Genomic DNA, 12,500 nt, shown 5'->3' on the forward strand with positions numbered 1-12,500 from the left:
TTTTAATGCAGGCTAGCTAATACCATAGAAATGCGCTAGCCTTGCATTAGCCTAGCGCCACGAAACTCTTCAAACACAAGAACTGCATGAATTACAAAATAAAATATCTCCAGGTATCAGCAACATTCTGGATAACTAGGAAATGAGTCCCAATGTCAAAAATCCTGAAATATCCCTTTAATATAGAAGGTGCAGTTACACGTATGACCTGAGGTGGCAGTAGTGAGCATGAAAAGGCTTAAAAAAAAGAAAAGGTTCTCTAGTTCATCTTTAACCAAATGTAAAAGATTCTTGACAGGAACTAACAGCCTATGGGACAGAGAAACGCCTCATTTGAAAGCTTAGGCCTACGAGACTGATCGTAGCCTTTTTCTTCAGTCTCAGCAGTCTGGGGACCGTGGCCGAAATCTTCGCATGGATTTGGGGACCAATCACAGAACGAGGAGGGACGGGACGACCATGACGAGCTGTTCAGCTAACGGAAGCTCGGAGGACAACAGGGGCCTTTCTGTGTGGATTTGGCGACACGACTTGGCGTTGTGGAAGCCGGTGCACAGATGTGTTCATTTTGTGCATAGATACTTCACCAGGACTGATACTTGTCTATGGGGCTGCTCCACCTGCAGATCCCAGTGCCGTGGGCTCCAGTGCTGCTCCTCGCCCCACGTTCCCTTTCACTCTGGACTCGCTCATCCAGAGGAGCCTGTGGGCCAAAGATCCTGAGAAAAAAAATAATAAATCAAAAATCTACATTTCTTTATGCCATTAATTCATAACATAACAAAACATATGTACATAAGTACATTCAACTAGGTGTTTTCAGCATTTATTTAGTCAGTTTTACAGAATTATTTTGACCAATTTGTCAATAGCAATGATACATGCATAGATTTCTTCCATCTAAGGCAGGGGTGCCCAAAGTGGGGCCCGCGGGTCAAATTTGGCCCGCCGGAACAATTAGCTTGGCCCGCCAGAGGGTGACCTACTTTTGCGCCGCATCTGGTTAACAACTCTCTCTCCCGTTCATTCTCAATGGTAAATATGGATGCAGTTCACTTTTTGTCCACCAGGGTCAAATTGGGGGCGCTGTTTCACTCCTTTCGCAAAGTTAAGGAAATACTGTTCTGGTGTCTTGGTGTTTATCAATCACAGAGCGTCGTAGCATCGACTTTCCCATTTTTCCAACTTTTTTTTTGCAAAAATCGTTGACATCTATGACTTATAAAAGAATTTATGCTGAACTGAAACTTTCAAAATGATATAATGTGGCATTTTCTTTGACTTAAAGAAATGAATGAGCTAAAGTCACTGTAGGTGCTGCAGGTACAGGTGGTGCTGTTGTTTCCATTTCGCTCTATATTGCTACAATAATTGATTTTGTTCTACTAAAACTAGGCTTTTGTAGCATGTTAACCCCTTAACTCCCACCTGAACCGAGCACATTTTCTCCAGTTTGGCTTTACCCCAATCCAAAAGCTTCTGGAAAAAAGGTGTGAAAATAGCAACAAAACTGAGTCGAAAACAATGATGGAAATGTGACAAAAAAGTGAGAAAACATTGACAAAAAAGTGACGAAAAATTGATGAAAAAGAGGCAAAAATGTCACAAGAAATTGCCAAAAAAATGACAAAAATGTGACAAAACATGACAAAATAATGACATAAAAGTTACAAAAATGATTTGAATACCCAACAAAAAAATGATGGAAAAAAAATCTGATGACGTGAGGAAATAGATCCTCTCGGTTCAGACGGGAGTTAAGAGGTTAATTGCATAGATTGAATTAAATGGAAAGGTATACCAAAAAAGAAAATAAAGTAACTTTTATTATTTGCAGTTATATGTTTCACGCTTGACATCGCCGTGTTTGGCCCGCGACCCACAGGCACTTTTTCATTTTGGCCCTCGGAGACAAAAAGTTTGGGCACCCCTGATCTAAGGCATTCAAAATACTGAATTTTGCATAACATGTACTAGGGCTGTGCAATTAATCGAAATTCGATTACGATTTCGATTATTACACTAGACGATCACAAAAATAGCATAATCGAGAACAAACGATTATTAAGGATGCCCTCCCGCTCGTCCCGCTCCGTTTGTGTGACGCGTCTGATCAGCTGAACCAGCGCAGTGACAGAACTGTAAATAATATCTACTAATATTTTATACCTAACTCTTAGATAACACCACTGTTAACGGCTCACCTTGTGCTGAAGGAGAACAGCTGTTCAGAAGCCTCGACATCCTTTGCTCAGGCACTGGTTTTGTTCAGTAGAAAAGTGTAAAACTCTTCTTCAGGAGCAGATCAACGGAGCTCAAACAAACTCTTAGTACTTCAGCGGCTGTGATGATTGTTTCTGTTCCCTTCGCATTTCACGAGCTAAAGGCTCAGGCTTTGGTTTGACATAAAAACATTAGCGCTGAGTGATGATGTCATCAGGCCGCGCCGCTCTGTTGGACAGGTGTGAGGGCTGGCCAGCAGGGGGCAGGTGTGAGGGCTGGCCAGCAGGGGGCAGGTGTCCCTATAGGACTAGTTTAGAAATGTGAGCATATAAAAAAAAAAAATACTTTTATCGTCCAAAGAAAATGTCGTCCATAGTTGTTTTTTAATATAATAATAAAAATGAATAAATAAAAATAAAGATTTTATTTGAAGGCAACAAATAATCGTTTGAATAATCATGATTTCAATGATTACTCCTCTCTTGGTCCACCTGGTTTGCCTTTGTGGTTTCTGTGCTCCAGGTTGTTACTTTTGTACGTCTTTGCCGTGTTTTTGTGGAGGTTCAGGGGATTTTTTTTTTTACTGCAGAGAAAACTGAAGACGCAACAAGAGGAGGAGGTGGTATCCAGGCAAGACTCACAACTAAGCCACACATGCCTTCTATTGTTCTGGCTAATGGACGTTCACTGGAGAATAAAACAGATGCTAAGCTCGAAGATGGTGAAAGACTGTTGTGGAGCGGAGGGAGCTGTGCAGGAGGGGGAAGGAGGAGGGGGCGGAGCTGACCAGTGCAGGACACCACGCTCTGAGACAGGGACAAACCCAGGAGGAGCTGCACCGTTTTGGAGAATCAGAGGACACTGAAGGCAGCCAGGTTTCCCCGACCTCCAAAAACCTGCTGCTCAGGTCGGCTCAGTCGCGGCGGCTCAGGACTAACACCTGAACCAATTGACAAACCGTACAATGGTTGTACAATGAAAAATAATACAGCACTGACCCACTTACTTACTTTGTGGCCTGACGTTCCAGTGTAGAATAGGAGTGTGACAACATATCGATATTCCGATATATCGCGATGTTTTGCGGGACGATACGATACTTTTTATTCCGATATCAATACTTTTGATGACGTCATGCATATCAATGAGGCAGCAGTGCTCCTCTGTTTTCACAGTCAATAGAGGCCAATAATGATCAAGAATTCAGTCAGGACAGCAGGGGGCAGCACTACAGTTTTATTTATTTATAATTATAAAGAAGATTAATTTGTGGTTTATTTATTCCTTTTTAAACAGGGCTGTGGTTTCTAGTTTATTTAATTGTAAATGACGTCACTGACAGATCTATAGCCTGAGTAAGTCTGGGATCATTTATAAAAGTGGTACAAAGCACATGAAAAGAACTGTAAATCATGAATAAGATGTTGTATGTTAAAAGTAACATGTTTTTTTTTTTATCATGATGTATCGTAGATTGTTTTTTGTGCAATATATCGATTATCGCAGTATCGGCGTATCGTGAGATAATCGTTATCGTCGGCCATGTATCGCAGTGTGTTTGTGTCATGGAGGGACGATTTTCTTCATTTTCAAGACGCCACGGGCCAAAAATCCCAAACGTGGCCCAAAGTAAAGCACCCTTTTTCTACAAACATAAGTTTTTGCACAAAATATTTGACCTAATGCTGTGTTTTGCTGTGAAATGTGAAAATATTGACAGTATTTTTTCACATTTTAGAGTAATTTTCACGTATTTGGTCTCTGATTTATGAACAAATGTTTCTTTAAAATTCTCTTGGGGGCCAAAGGTTTTATGCAGGAGGGCCGAATTTGACGTTGCCTACCCCTGGCGTATCGTATCGAATCGTGAGGTACCCAGAGGTTCTCACCCCTAGTGTAGAATATTTTGTGCCCCATTTACATCAGTATGTGAGAGATCGCAAATTAGCAAAGGAAACGCTTCAATGCTAAACTTTAAAGGGATGTTTCAGGATATTTGACGTAGGGCCTAATTTCCTCGTTATCCAGAGTGTTGCTGGTACCTGGAGATATTTTTTTTTGTAATTCAAGCAGTTCTTATATTTGAAGAGTTTTGTGGCGCTAGGCTAATGCAAGGCTAGCACATTTCTATGGTATCAGCTAGCCTGACCCGCTCCACAGAGCACCTGAGGCATATCACTTATAACACCAGACTAACCATATACATGTCTGTGTCCATAGAGTCATTTTAATCATTTTACATTTAAAATAACTTATATTTGAGCAGCATCAGCTTCGTGGTTGTATAAGCTACGCAGCGGCGGAGTGATCTGCTAGAAAATAGTCCCTCAAAATGCGATCATTCATGTGATGCAAGGTCAGTTATATTCCAAACATGACTCTATGGACACAGACATTTATATGGTCAGTCTGGTGTTATAAGTGATTTGCCTCAGGTGCTCTGTGGAGCGGGTCACACTGTTTTTAATGCAGGCTAGCTGATACCATAGAAATGCACTAGCCTTGCACTAGCCTAGCGCCACGAAGCACTTCAAATAGAACTGCATGAATTACAAAAAAATATATCTCCAGAAATCAGCAACACTCTGAATAACTAGGAAATGAGGCCCTATGTCAAAAATCCTGAAACATCCCTTTAAAGCAGTACTAAGTAACGTGTTTACCTTAATAAATCCTTTCTGTAGTCCCTGTGGGGATGATTGGAGGGTCTTTCATCGCCCCCTGGTGTCTCTGGCCAGAAAACCATGTTTGCAACTTGTCTGCCACCGGACCGGAGCCACCAATACACACTAATAGAATCACAAAGAAGAAGCTAACAGGCTAACGGGCAAAGCTAACTGCGGGATAGCGTCACTTTAAACAGTATTTACAGCCAAGTTTGAGTGAAAATAAATATTTCCATTGTATACTTGGATGTACAATATCCCTCTCCCTCCCTTCGTCTTTCCTGTCAGCGTAGTATTTACTCTCCAAGACAATTAAATATAAGTAAAAACATCGTAACTTGCTACGATACCTGCAGTTGTGCTTATGGCCTCTAGGGGCAAGAGTTACTTAGTGCTGCTTTAACCTCTTAACTCCCACCTGAGCTGAGCACATTTTCTCCAGTACGACTTTAACCCGAATCTAAAAGCTTCTTGAAAAAACTTTGTCAAAATAGCAACAAAAAAATGAGAAGAAAATGGGACAGAAAAGCCACAAAAACATTATAAAAAGTAAAAGAAAAAAATCTGACAAAAAATGAGAAAAACATTATAAAAATCTGACAAAAAATGAGAAAAACATTATAAAAATCTGATAAAATAAAGTATCAAAAAATGATTAAAAAAAATTGTTTTAAAAAAAATGACAATAAATGATTAAAAAAAAAGTTTTAAAAAAATCTGACAAAAAAGTGATGAAAAATTGACAAAAATATGTGGCAAAAACATAATGAAACAAAATGTGAAAAAAAATGACGATAAAGCGGCAACAATGCTAGGAAAAAGATCCTTCTAGATCAGTTCTTTCAAAAGGAAAGGGCTATAGGCTGTAACCTTTATGATTTGGGTAAAGCTGAACCGGAGAAAACACACTTGGTTCAGGCGGGGGTTAAGAGGTTAACTGATCTAAGTTTTAATCTCTCACGTCTGTCCCTCTTTGTCACATCACTCGTCCCACTTTCTCTACTATTTGAAAAGTCAGAAACGTCGAGTACCCGTAAATCTCTACTACAACTCACACAGAAAGGCCCCACTTGGCCCGGGAATCAAACCCATGACCTCTTTGCAGGAGCACTAACCGCTGCCCCAGGGCGACCGAGACTCCCTGATCTCTCTACAGGGACAATAACGTCTGCCCCGAGACAGAGCCAGACGTCGGGTAATAAAGGGAGGTTACGGCGGAGCTCACTGTTCACTGGCCCCAGACGGTCCGGGCTCTGAAGCGCTGCTCAGCGGAGGCCATTGATCACCGCCGCTGACCTCGCGGTTGGCCCCGGTTAAAGCGCCGGCCCCTGGGTCTTACATCAGCGTCAGCAGAGGCGGGCGGAGCTTCTGCACAGATCAGTATCCCTCACATGAACTCGGAGTGCGGCTTCAATAAGCGTCTGCAAAGTGAAAAGATCCAGCATTCATTTTCCACCAAGAGCTTTGTATTGATGATGGGAGAGTGTGACCGCTGCGCAAAGCCTCCTCCAGCACATCCCGAAGATCCACAGTCGGGTTAAAAAAATGACAAAAATGTGGTAAAAAATTGACAAAAAAATTACAAAAATGTGACAAAAAAAATTACAGAAATGTGACAAAAATGTGACAAAATGTAACAAAAATGTGATAAAAAATTGACAAAAAAATGACAAAAATGTGACCAAAAAAAATTACAAAAATGTGACAAAATGTGACAAAATGTGATAAAAAATCGACAAAAAAATGACAAAAATGTGGTAAAAAATTGACAAAAAAAATGATGAAAAATTGACAAAAAATGACAAAAATGTGACCAAAATGTGGTAAAAAATTGACAAAAAAAGGACAAAAATGTGACAAAAAAATGACAAAAATGTGGTAAAAAAATGGCAAAAAAAAATGACAAAAATGTGACAAAAATGTGACAAAATGTGACAAAATGTGACAAAAATGTGATAAAAAATTGACAAAAAAAATGACAAAAATGTGACCAAAAAAAATGACAAAAATGTGACAAAATGTGACAAAATGTGATAAAAAATCGACAAAAAAATGACAAAAATGTGGTAAAAAATTGACAAAAAAAATGACGAAAATGTGACAAAAAATGACAAAAATGTGACCAAAATGTGGTAAAAAATTGACAAAAAAAGGACAAAAATGTGACAAAAAAATGACAAAAATGTGGTAAAAAAATGGCAAAAAAAAATGACAAAAATGTGACAAAAATGTGACAAAATGTGACAAAATGTGACAAAAATGTGATAAAAAATTGACAAAAAAAATGACAAAAATGTGACCAAAAAAAATGACAAAAATGTGACAAAATGTGACAAAATGTGATAAAAAATCGACAAAAAAATGACAAAAATGTGGTAAAAAATTGACAAAAAAAATGACGAAAATGTGACAAAAAATGACAAAAATGTGACCAAAATGTGGTAAAAAATTGACAAAAAAATGACGAAAATGTGGTAAAAAAATGGCAAAAAAATGACAAAAATGTGACAAAAAATGACAAAATGTAACAAAAATGTGGTAAAAAATTGACAAAAAAATGACAAAAATGTGACAAAAAAATGACAAAAATGTGACAAAAAAATTACAGAAATGTGATAAAAAAAATGAAAAAAATGTGACAAAAAATGACAAATATGTGACAAAAATGTAACAAAATAATGACAAAAATGTGATAAAAAATCGACAAAAAAATTACAAAAATGTGGTAAAAAATCGACAAAAAAATCGACAAAAGGCCCTTGGGTCTTACATCAGCGTCAGCAGAGGCGGGCGGAGCTTCTGCACAGATCAGTATCCCTCACATGAACTCGGAGTGCGGCTTCAATAAGCATCTGCAAAGTGAAAAGACCCAGCATTCATTTTCCACCAAGAGCTTTGTATTGATGATGGGAGAGTGTGACCGCTGCGCAAAGCCTCCTCCAGCACATCCCGAAGATCCACAGTCGGGTTAAAAAAATGACAAAAATGTGGTAAAAAATTGACAAAAAAATTACAAAAATGTGACAAAAAAAATTACAGAAATGTGACAAAAATGTGACAAAATGTGACAAAAATGTGATAAAAAATTGACAAAAAAAATGACAAAAATGTGACAAAAAATAATTACAAAAATGTGACAAAATGTGACAAAATGTGATAAAAAATCGACAAAAAAATGACAAAAATGTGGTAAAAAATTGACAAAAAAATGACAAAAATGTGACAAAAAATGACAAAAATGTAACAAAAATTTGGTAAAAAATTGACAAAAAAATGACAAAAATGTGACAAAAAAATTACAGAAATGTGATAAAAAAATGAAAAAAATGTGACCAAAAATGACAAATATGTGACAAAAATGTGACAAAATGTAACAAAAATGTGATAAAAAATCGACAAAAAAATTACAAAAATGTGGTAAAAAATCGACAAAAAAATCGACAAAAGGCCCTTGGGTCTTACATCAGCGTCAGCAGAGGCGGGCGGAGCTTCTGCACAGATCAGCATCCCTCACATGAACTCGGAGTGCGGCTTCAATAAGCGTCTGCAAAGTGAAAAGATCCAGCGTTCATTTTCCACCAAGAGCTTTGTATTGATGATGGGAGAGTGTGACCGCTGCGCAAAGCCTCCTCCAGCACATCCCGAAGATCCACAGTCGGGTTAAGATCCGGACTCTGTGGCGGCCGATCCATGTGTGAAAATGAAGCCGAAGGATTTGTTTGAACATCTTGCTCCTTAACCCCCCCCTTTTTTCCAAAAAATTGACGAAAAAATTACAAAAATGTGACAAAAAAATACAAAAATGTGACAAAAAAATGAGAAAAAAAATGTCTAAAATGTGATAAAAAATTGACAAATAAATGTCTAAAATGTGACAAAATGTGACAAAAAATACAAAAATGTGATATTTTATTTTAAATGACTAAAATATGACAAAAAAATGACAAAAATGAGATAAAAAATTGACAAACTAAAAACTAAAAACATGTACAATAGGCCAGGAGAGTGTGTTTGAGAGTGCGCATGGGGGACGACGGATGAAAATTAGCCTAAGGCTACACTCCGGTGTGGCTTGTTCATTAACTTGCAAAATGGCAAGAAAGTTACAAAAATGAGTTGAATACCCAACAAAAAAATTATGGAAAAAAAATCTGATGATGTGAGGAAAAAGATCCTCTCGGTTCAGACAGGTACGGATCAACTCGTCTAAGCTCAGGCAAGAACACATCTCAGTATGAAAAAAACGTGGCCTGTTCCTTTAAATCATTTTTTCTGTAAACCCTTTAACAGATCAGAGACGCACATCCAGTCATCGTGTTACATTGTAGTTTATATCAGAGAGTGTGAAAGTTCTATATTACTGTGGTCGCCCTGCACTTACTCTGAAGCCTCGGTTTATTCTGTGTTTCCACATGAATCGATAGTTCGTTGGCACCAACACAACCTCAAAGACTAACAGAAGTTGATGTTTGCGTAAAACGTGTCTTTGGCTGGTTGTAACTTTGGCGCATAAAATACATCACGGTGTCGGTCTTTTCCACTGTTGCTACAACTTTTTGAAAGACTTTGCTCCAAATGATCGAACAGAAAATGAAATGATTAGATGGAAAAGCAGGAGGATTTGGTACTTACTTGGGTCAACTGTTCGAGCAGTTTGTCCACGTGGGGCACTCGCTTAATTACAAGACAATCGACTTTCTGATTAAAAATAGAGCTTTATTAGACTGTTTTTTCCCCGGTTTATTATCAAGAAAATGTGGCGAAAGCATATATATAAATGGGCCTATGTGACCAAAAGATCTGCGTCAACACGACAGACTGTAAAAATAACATCAGAGGAACAGTGGTGCTCGGGCGCCCTCTGGTGGCCAGAAACATGAACTTCATTCTCCTTTATTTCTGACCAGACTCAGGGCGGGGCCCGTGTCGAGGCCACAGAGCAGCGACACCAGGTTTCAGGATGTTTGATGCTTTATGAAAGTGCGGGTTATGATGAGAAATAACGACACAAGTGGAAACTCGTTTCGCATTGTGTTTCGGCTCCTGCTTGTCACATGAAGAACCCGAGTTTAACCAGCAGGGGGCAGACATGAGACCCTGAGACAAAACACACTTGTAATGCAAGTCACGTAGCCCATGTTATGATTCATGACATTCACGGCCTTGATTTCAGAGTGCGCTCTTTCAGGTGTTGGGGGCTCTAAAAAGAGCCGTTTGGTCGCATGAAGCGCACTTTATTTGGCCTTCTCGGTCTTCTTGGGCAGCAGCACGGCCTGGATGTTGGGCAGCACTCCTCCCTGGGCGATGGTCACTCCTCCCAGCAGTTTGTTGAGCTCCTCGTCGTTACGCACGGCCAGCTGCAGGTGGCGGGGGATGATGCGGGTTTTCTTGTTGTCACGCGCTGCATTTCCCGCCAGCTCCAGGATCTCCGCGGTCAGATACTCGAGTACAGCCGCCAGATACACGGGAGCTCCGGCCCCGACGCGCTCTGCGTAGTTCCCTTTACGCAGCAGCCTGTGCACACGGCCCACAGGGAACTGCAGCCCGGCCCGGGAGGAGCGGGACTTGGCCTTCGCGCGGACCTTTCCTCCGGTTTTTCCTCTGCCGCTCATTTTGGCACCGAAATCAATGTGAGAAAGTCGCACAAAAACACGCACACACGAGTCTGCGGCGGATCCGGCCTCGACCTCTTATGTGGAGGCGCTTCGGTGCCGCACCAATCAGCGCAGAGCCCGGCCCATGCACGCGCCCGCCCACACGTACGCAAACACACGTACACAGAGAGGACTGTCTCAAAACCGGTTTGTCCAATCAGCAGCGCCTCTGGGAGGGTTTGCGTCGAGAGGTGACCAACCAGAGCACGTGAGGAAAAGCACGTGTCAGTGCAGCCTGGACCACAGCTGAAAAGCAGCTCTTTCTGCTAAATGATCATCGTTTAGTCCAAACTGCGGACATGGCACGGACCAAGCAGACCGCGCGTAAATCCACCGGTGGAAAAGCTCCACGGAAGCAGCTCGCCACAAAGGCAGCGCGTAAAAGCGCCCCAGCCACGGGCGGAGTGAAGAAGCCTCACCGCTACAGGCCCGGGACCGTGGCCCTGAGGGAGATCCGCCGCTACCAGAAATCCACCGAGCTGCTCATCCGCAAACTGCCCTTCCAGCGCCTGGTCCGGGAGATCGCCCAGGACTTCAAGACCGACCTGCGCTTCCAGAGCTCCGCCGTGATGGCTCTGCAGGAGGCCAGCGAGGCTTATCTGGTGGGTTTGTTCGAGGACACCAACCTGTGCGCCATCCACGCCAAGAGAGTGACCATCATGCCCAAAGACATCCAGCTGGCCCGGCGCATCCGCGGAGAGCGGGCTTAACCTGTGCGTAAAACCGCGCGTAATCTTTACACAACGGCTCTTTTAAGAGCCACTACGTCATCCCAAAGACACGCTTCTGTTTGCACACACTGATATAAATAACCAGAGCTTTTTATTTATATTCTTTGCCATCTCCTCATTTAATAATTCACCGGTTTAGGAAGAAACCCAGACATTTAACATTTCTGAGCGGAGACTGACATGTAGCCAAAATATTTACTCAAGAGCAACGTCACTTTAAAACTATTTTACTCAAGTACAAATAAAAAGTAGAGAGAGGCCCAAATGCTTAAGGGTAAAATGTACTTGGGAAAAATGTTTCGAGTATTGAGATTACAGAGTCATGTGATTAACAGAAACCAAACATTAAATCATGTAAACATTGTAATATTTTCAAAGAAAATCCCATAAATATCAAAAGGAATCAGTATGAAGTAGAAAAATAAAATAGTTTGGTGCAGGAGTGACACAGGCCTGGACACTGAACAAGAGATTTTTAATCTCATCCTGGATAAATAAAATAAAAGTGAGTGAATGTCTGACTGGTTCTTACTGTAAAGCACTTTGGGCCTAATGAAGGTAGAAAAGCGCTGTATAAACTGAGACCATTTACCGCTTAAAGATTTACTCAGATGCAGTTATTTTAAAGTACAATTAAAAAGGCTACTATATGAAAGAAAACAAAATGACGTCCTCTGCTTGTTTGAACTGTGAACGTTCATTATGTTGCGCATTTACAAGGAAAATACGGGTTAATAAAACACGGTCTTTTATTGTAAGAAGTGATGAACTGAGAAGAGCTCTTTCTAGAAGTGGGTGGCTCTTGAAAGAGCCGTTGTTGTGCGTCAGATGGAGGGTTTACTTGGAGCTGGTGTATTTGGTCACGGCCTTGGTGCCCTCGGACACGGCGTGCTTGGCCAGCTCCCCGGGCAGCAGGAGGCGCACGGCGGTCTGGATCTCCCTGGAGGTGATGGTGGAGCGCTTGTTGTAGTGCGCCAGGCGCGAGGCCTCTCCTCCGATGCGCTCGAAGATGTCGTTGACGAAGGAGTTCATGATGCTCATGGCCTTGGAGGAGATGCCGGTGTCCGGGTGCACCTGCTTCAGCACCTTGTACACGTAGATGGCGTAGCTCTCCTTCCTCTTGGTCCTCCTCTTCTTGCCGCTCTTCCCCGCGGTCTTAGTGACGGCTTTCTTGGAGCCCTTCTTGGGCGCGGACTTCGCTGGCTCAGGCATCCTTCAGTCTGGAG

The 12,500-nt window shown here is 41.3% G+C and overlaps 3 protein-coding genes across 3 annotated transcripts in view; 1 reads left to right on the forward strand and 2 right to left on the reverse strand.

The window, feature by feature from the left end:
• Nucleotides 1-10,044: 10,044 nt before the first annotated feature.
• Nucleotides 10,045-10,562, reverse strand: LOC306960909 (histone H2A-like). The gene has a single exon (XM_079553516.1). It carries the CDS (start codon nt 10,499-10,501, stop codon nt 10,124-10,126), a length of 378 nt encoding a protein of 125 aa, XP_079409642.1. The 5' UTR covers nt 10,502-10,562; the 3' UTR covers nt 10,045-10,123.
• Nucleotides 10,563-10,828: 266 nt separating this feature from the next.
• Nucleotides 10,829-12,500, forward strand: part of LOC306960906 (histone H3.2) — a 3,534-nt gene continuing 1,862 nt past the window's right edge. Inside the window, exon 1 of the mRNA XM_079553513.1 lies at nt 10,829-11,256. Coding sequence (XP_079409639.1) covers nt 10,843-11,253 — 411 coding nt within the window. The 5' untranslated portion in view covers nt 10,829-10,842 and the 3' untranslated portion in view covers nt 11,254-11,256. The remainder of the gene's footprint in view (nt 11,257-12,500) is intronic.
• Nucleotides 12,069-12,500, reverse strand: part of LOC306961271 (histone H2B-like) — a 453-nt gene continuing 21 nt past the window's right edge. Inside the window, exon 1 of the mRNA XM_079553964.1 lies at nt 12,069-12,500. This exon is cut by the window's right edge and continues 21 nt beyond it. Within this exon, the coding sequence (XP_079410090.1) occupies nt 12,112-12,486 (375 nt within the window). The 5' untranslated portion in view covers nt 12,487-12,500 and the 3' untranslated portion in view covers nt 12,069-12,111.

The sequence above is a fragment of the Gobius niger genome (assembly GCF_951799975.1).
Source record: "Gobius niger genome assembly, chromosome: 3".
Classification (NCBI taxonomy): Eukaryota; Metazoa; Chordata; class Actinopteri; order Gobiiformes; family Gobiidae; genus Gobius; species Gobius niger.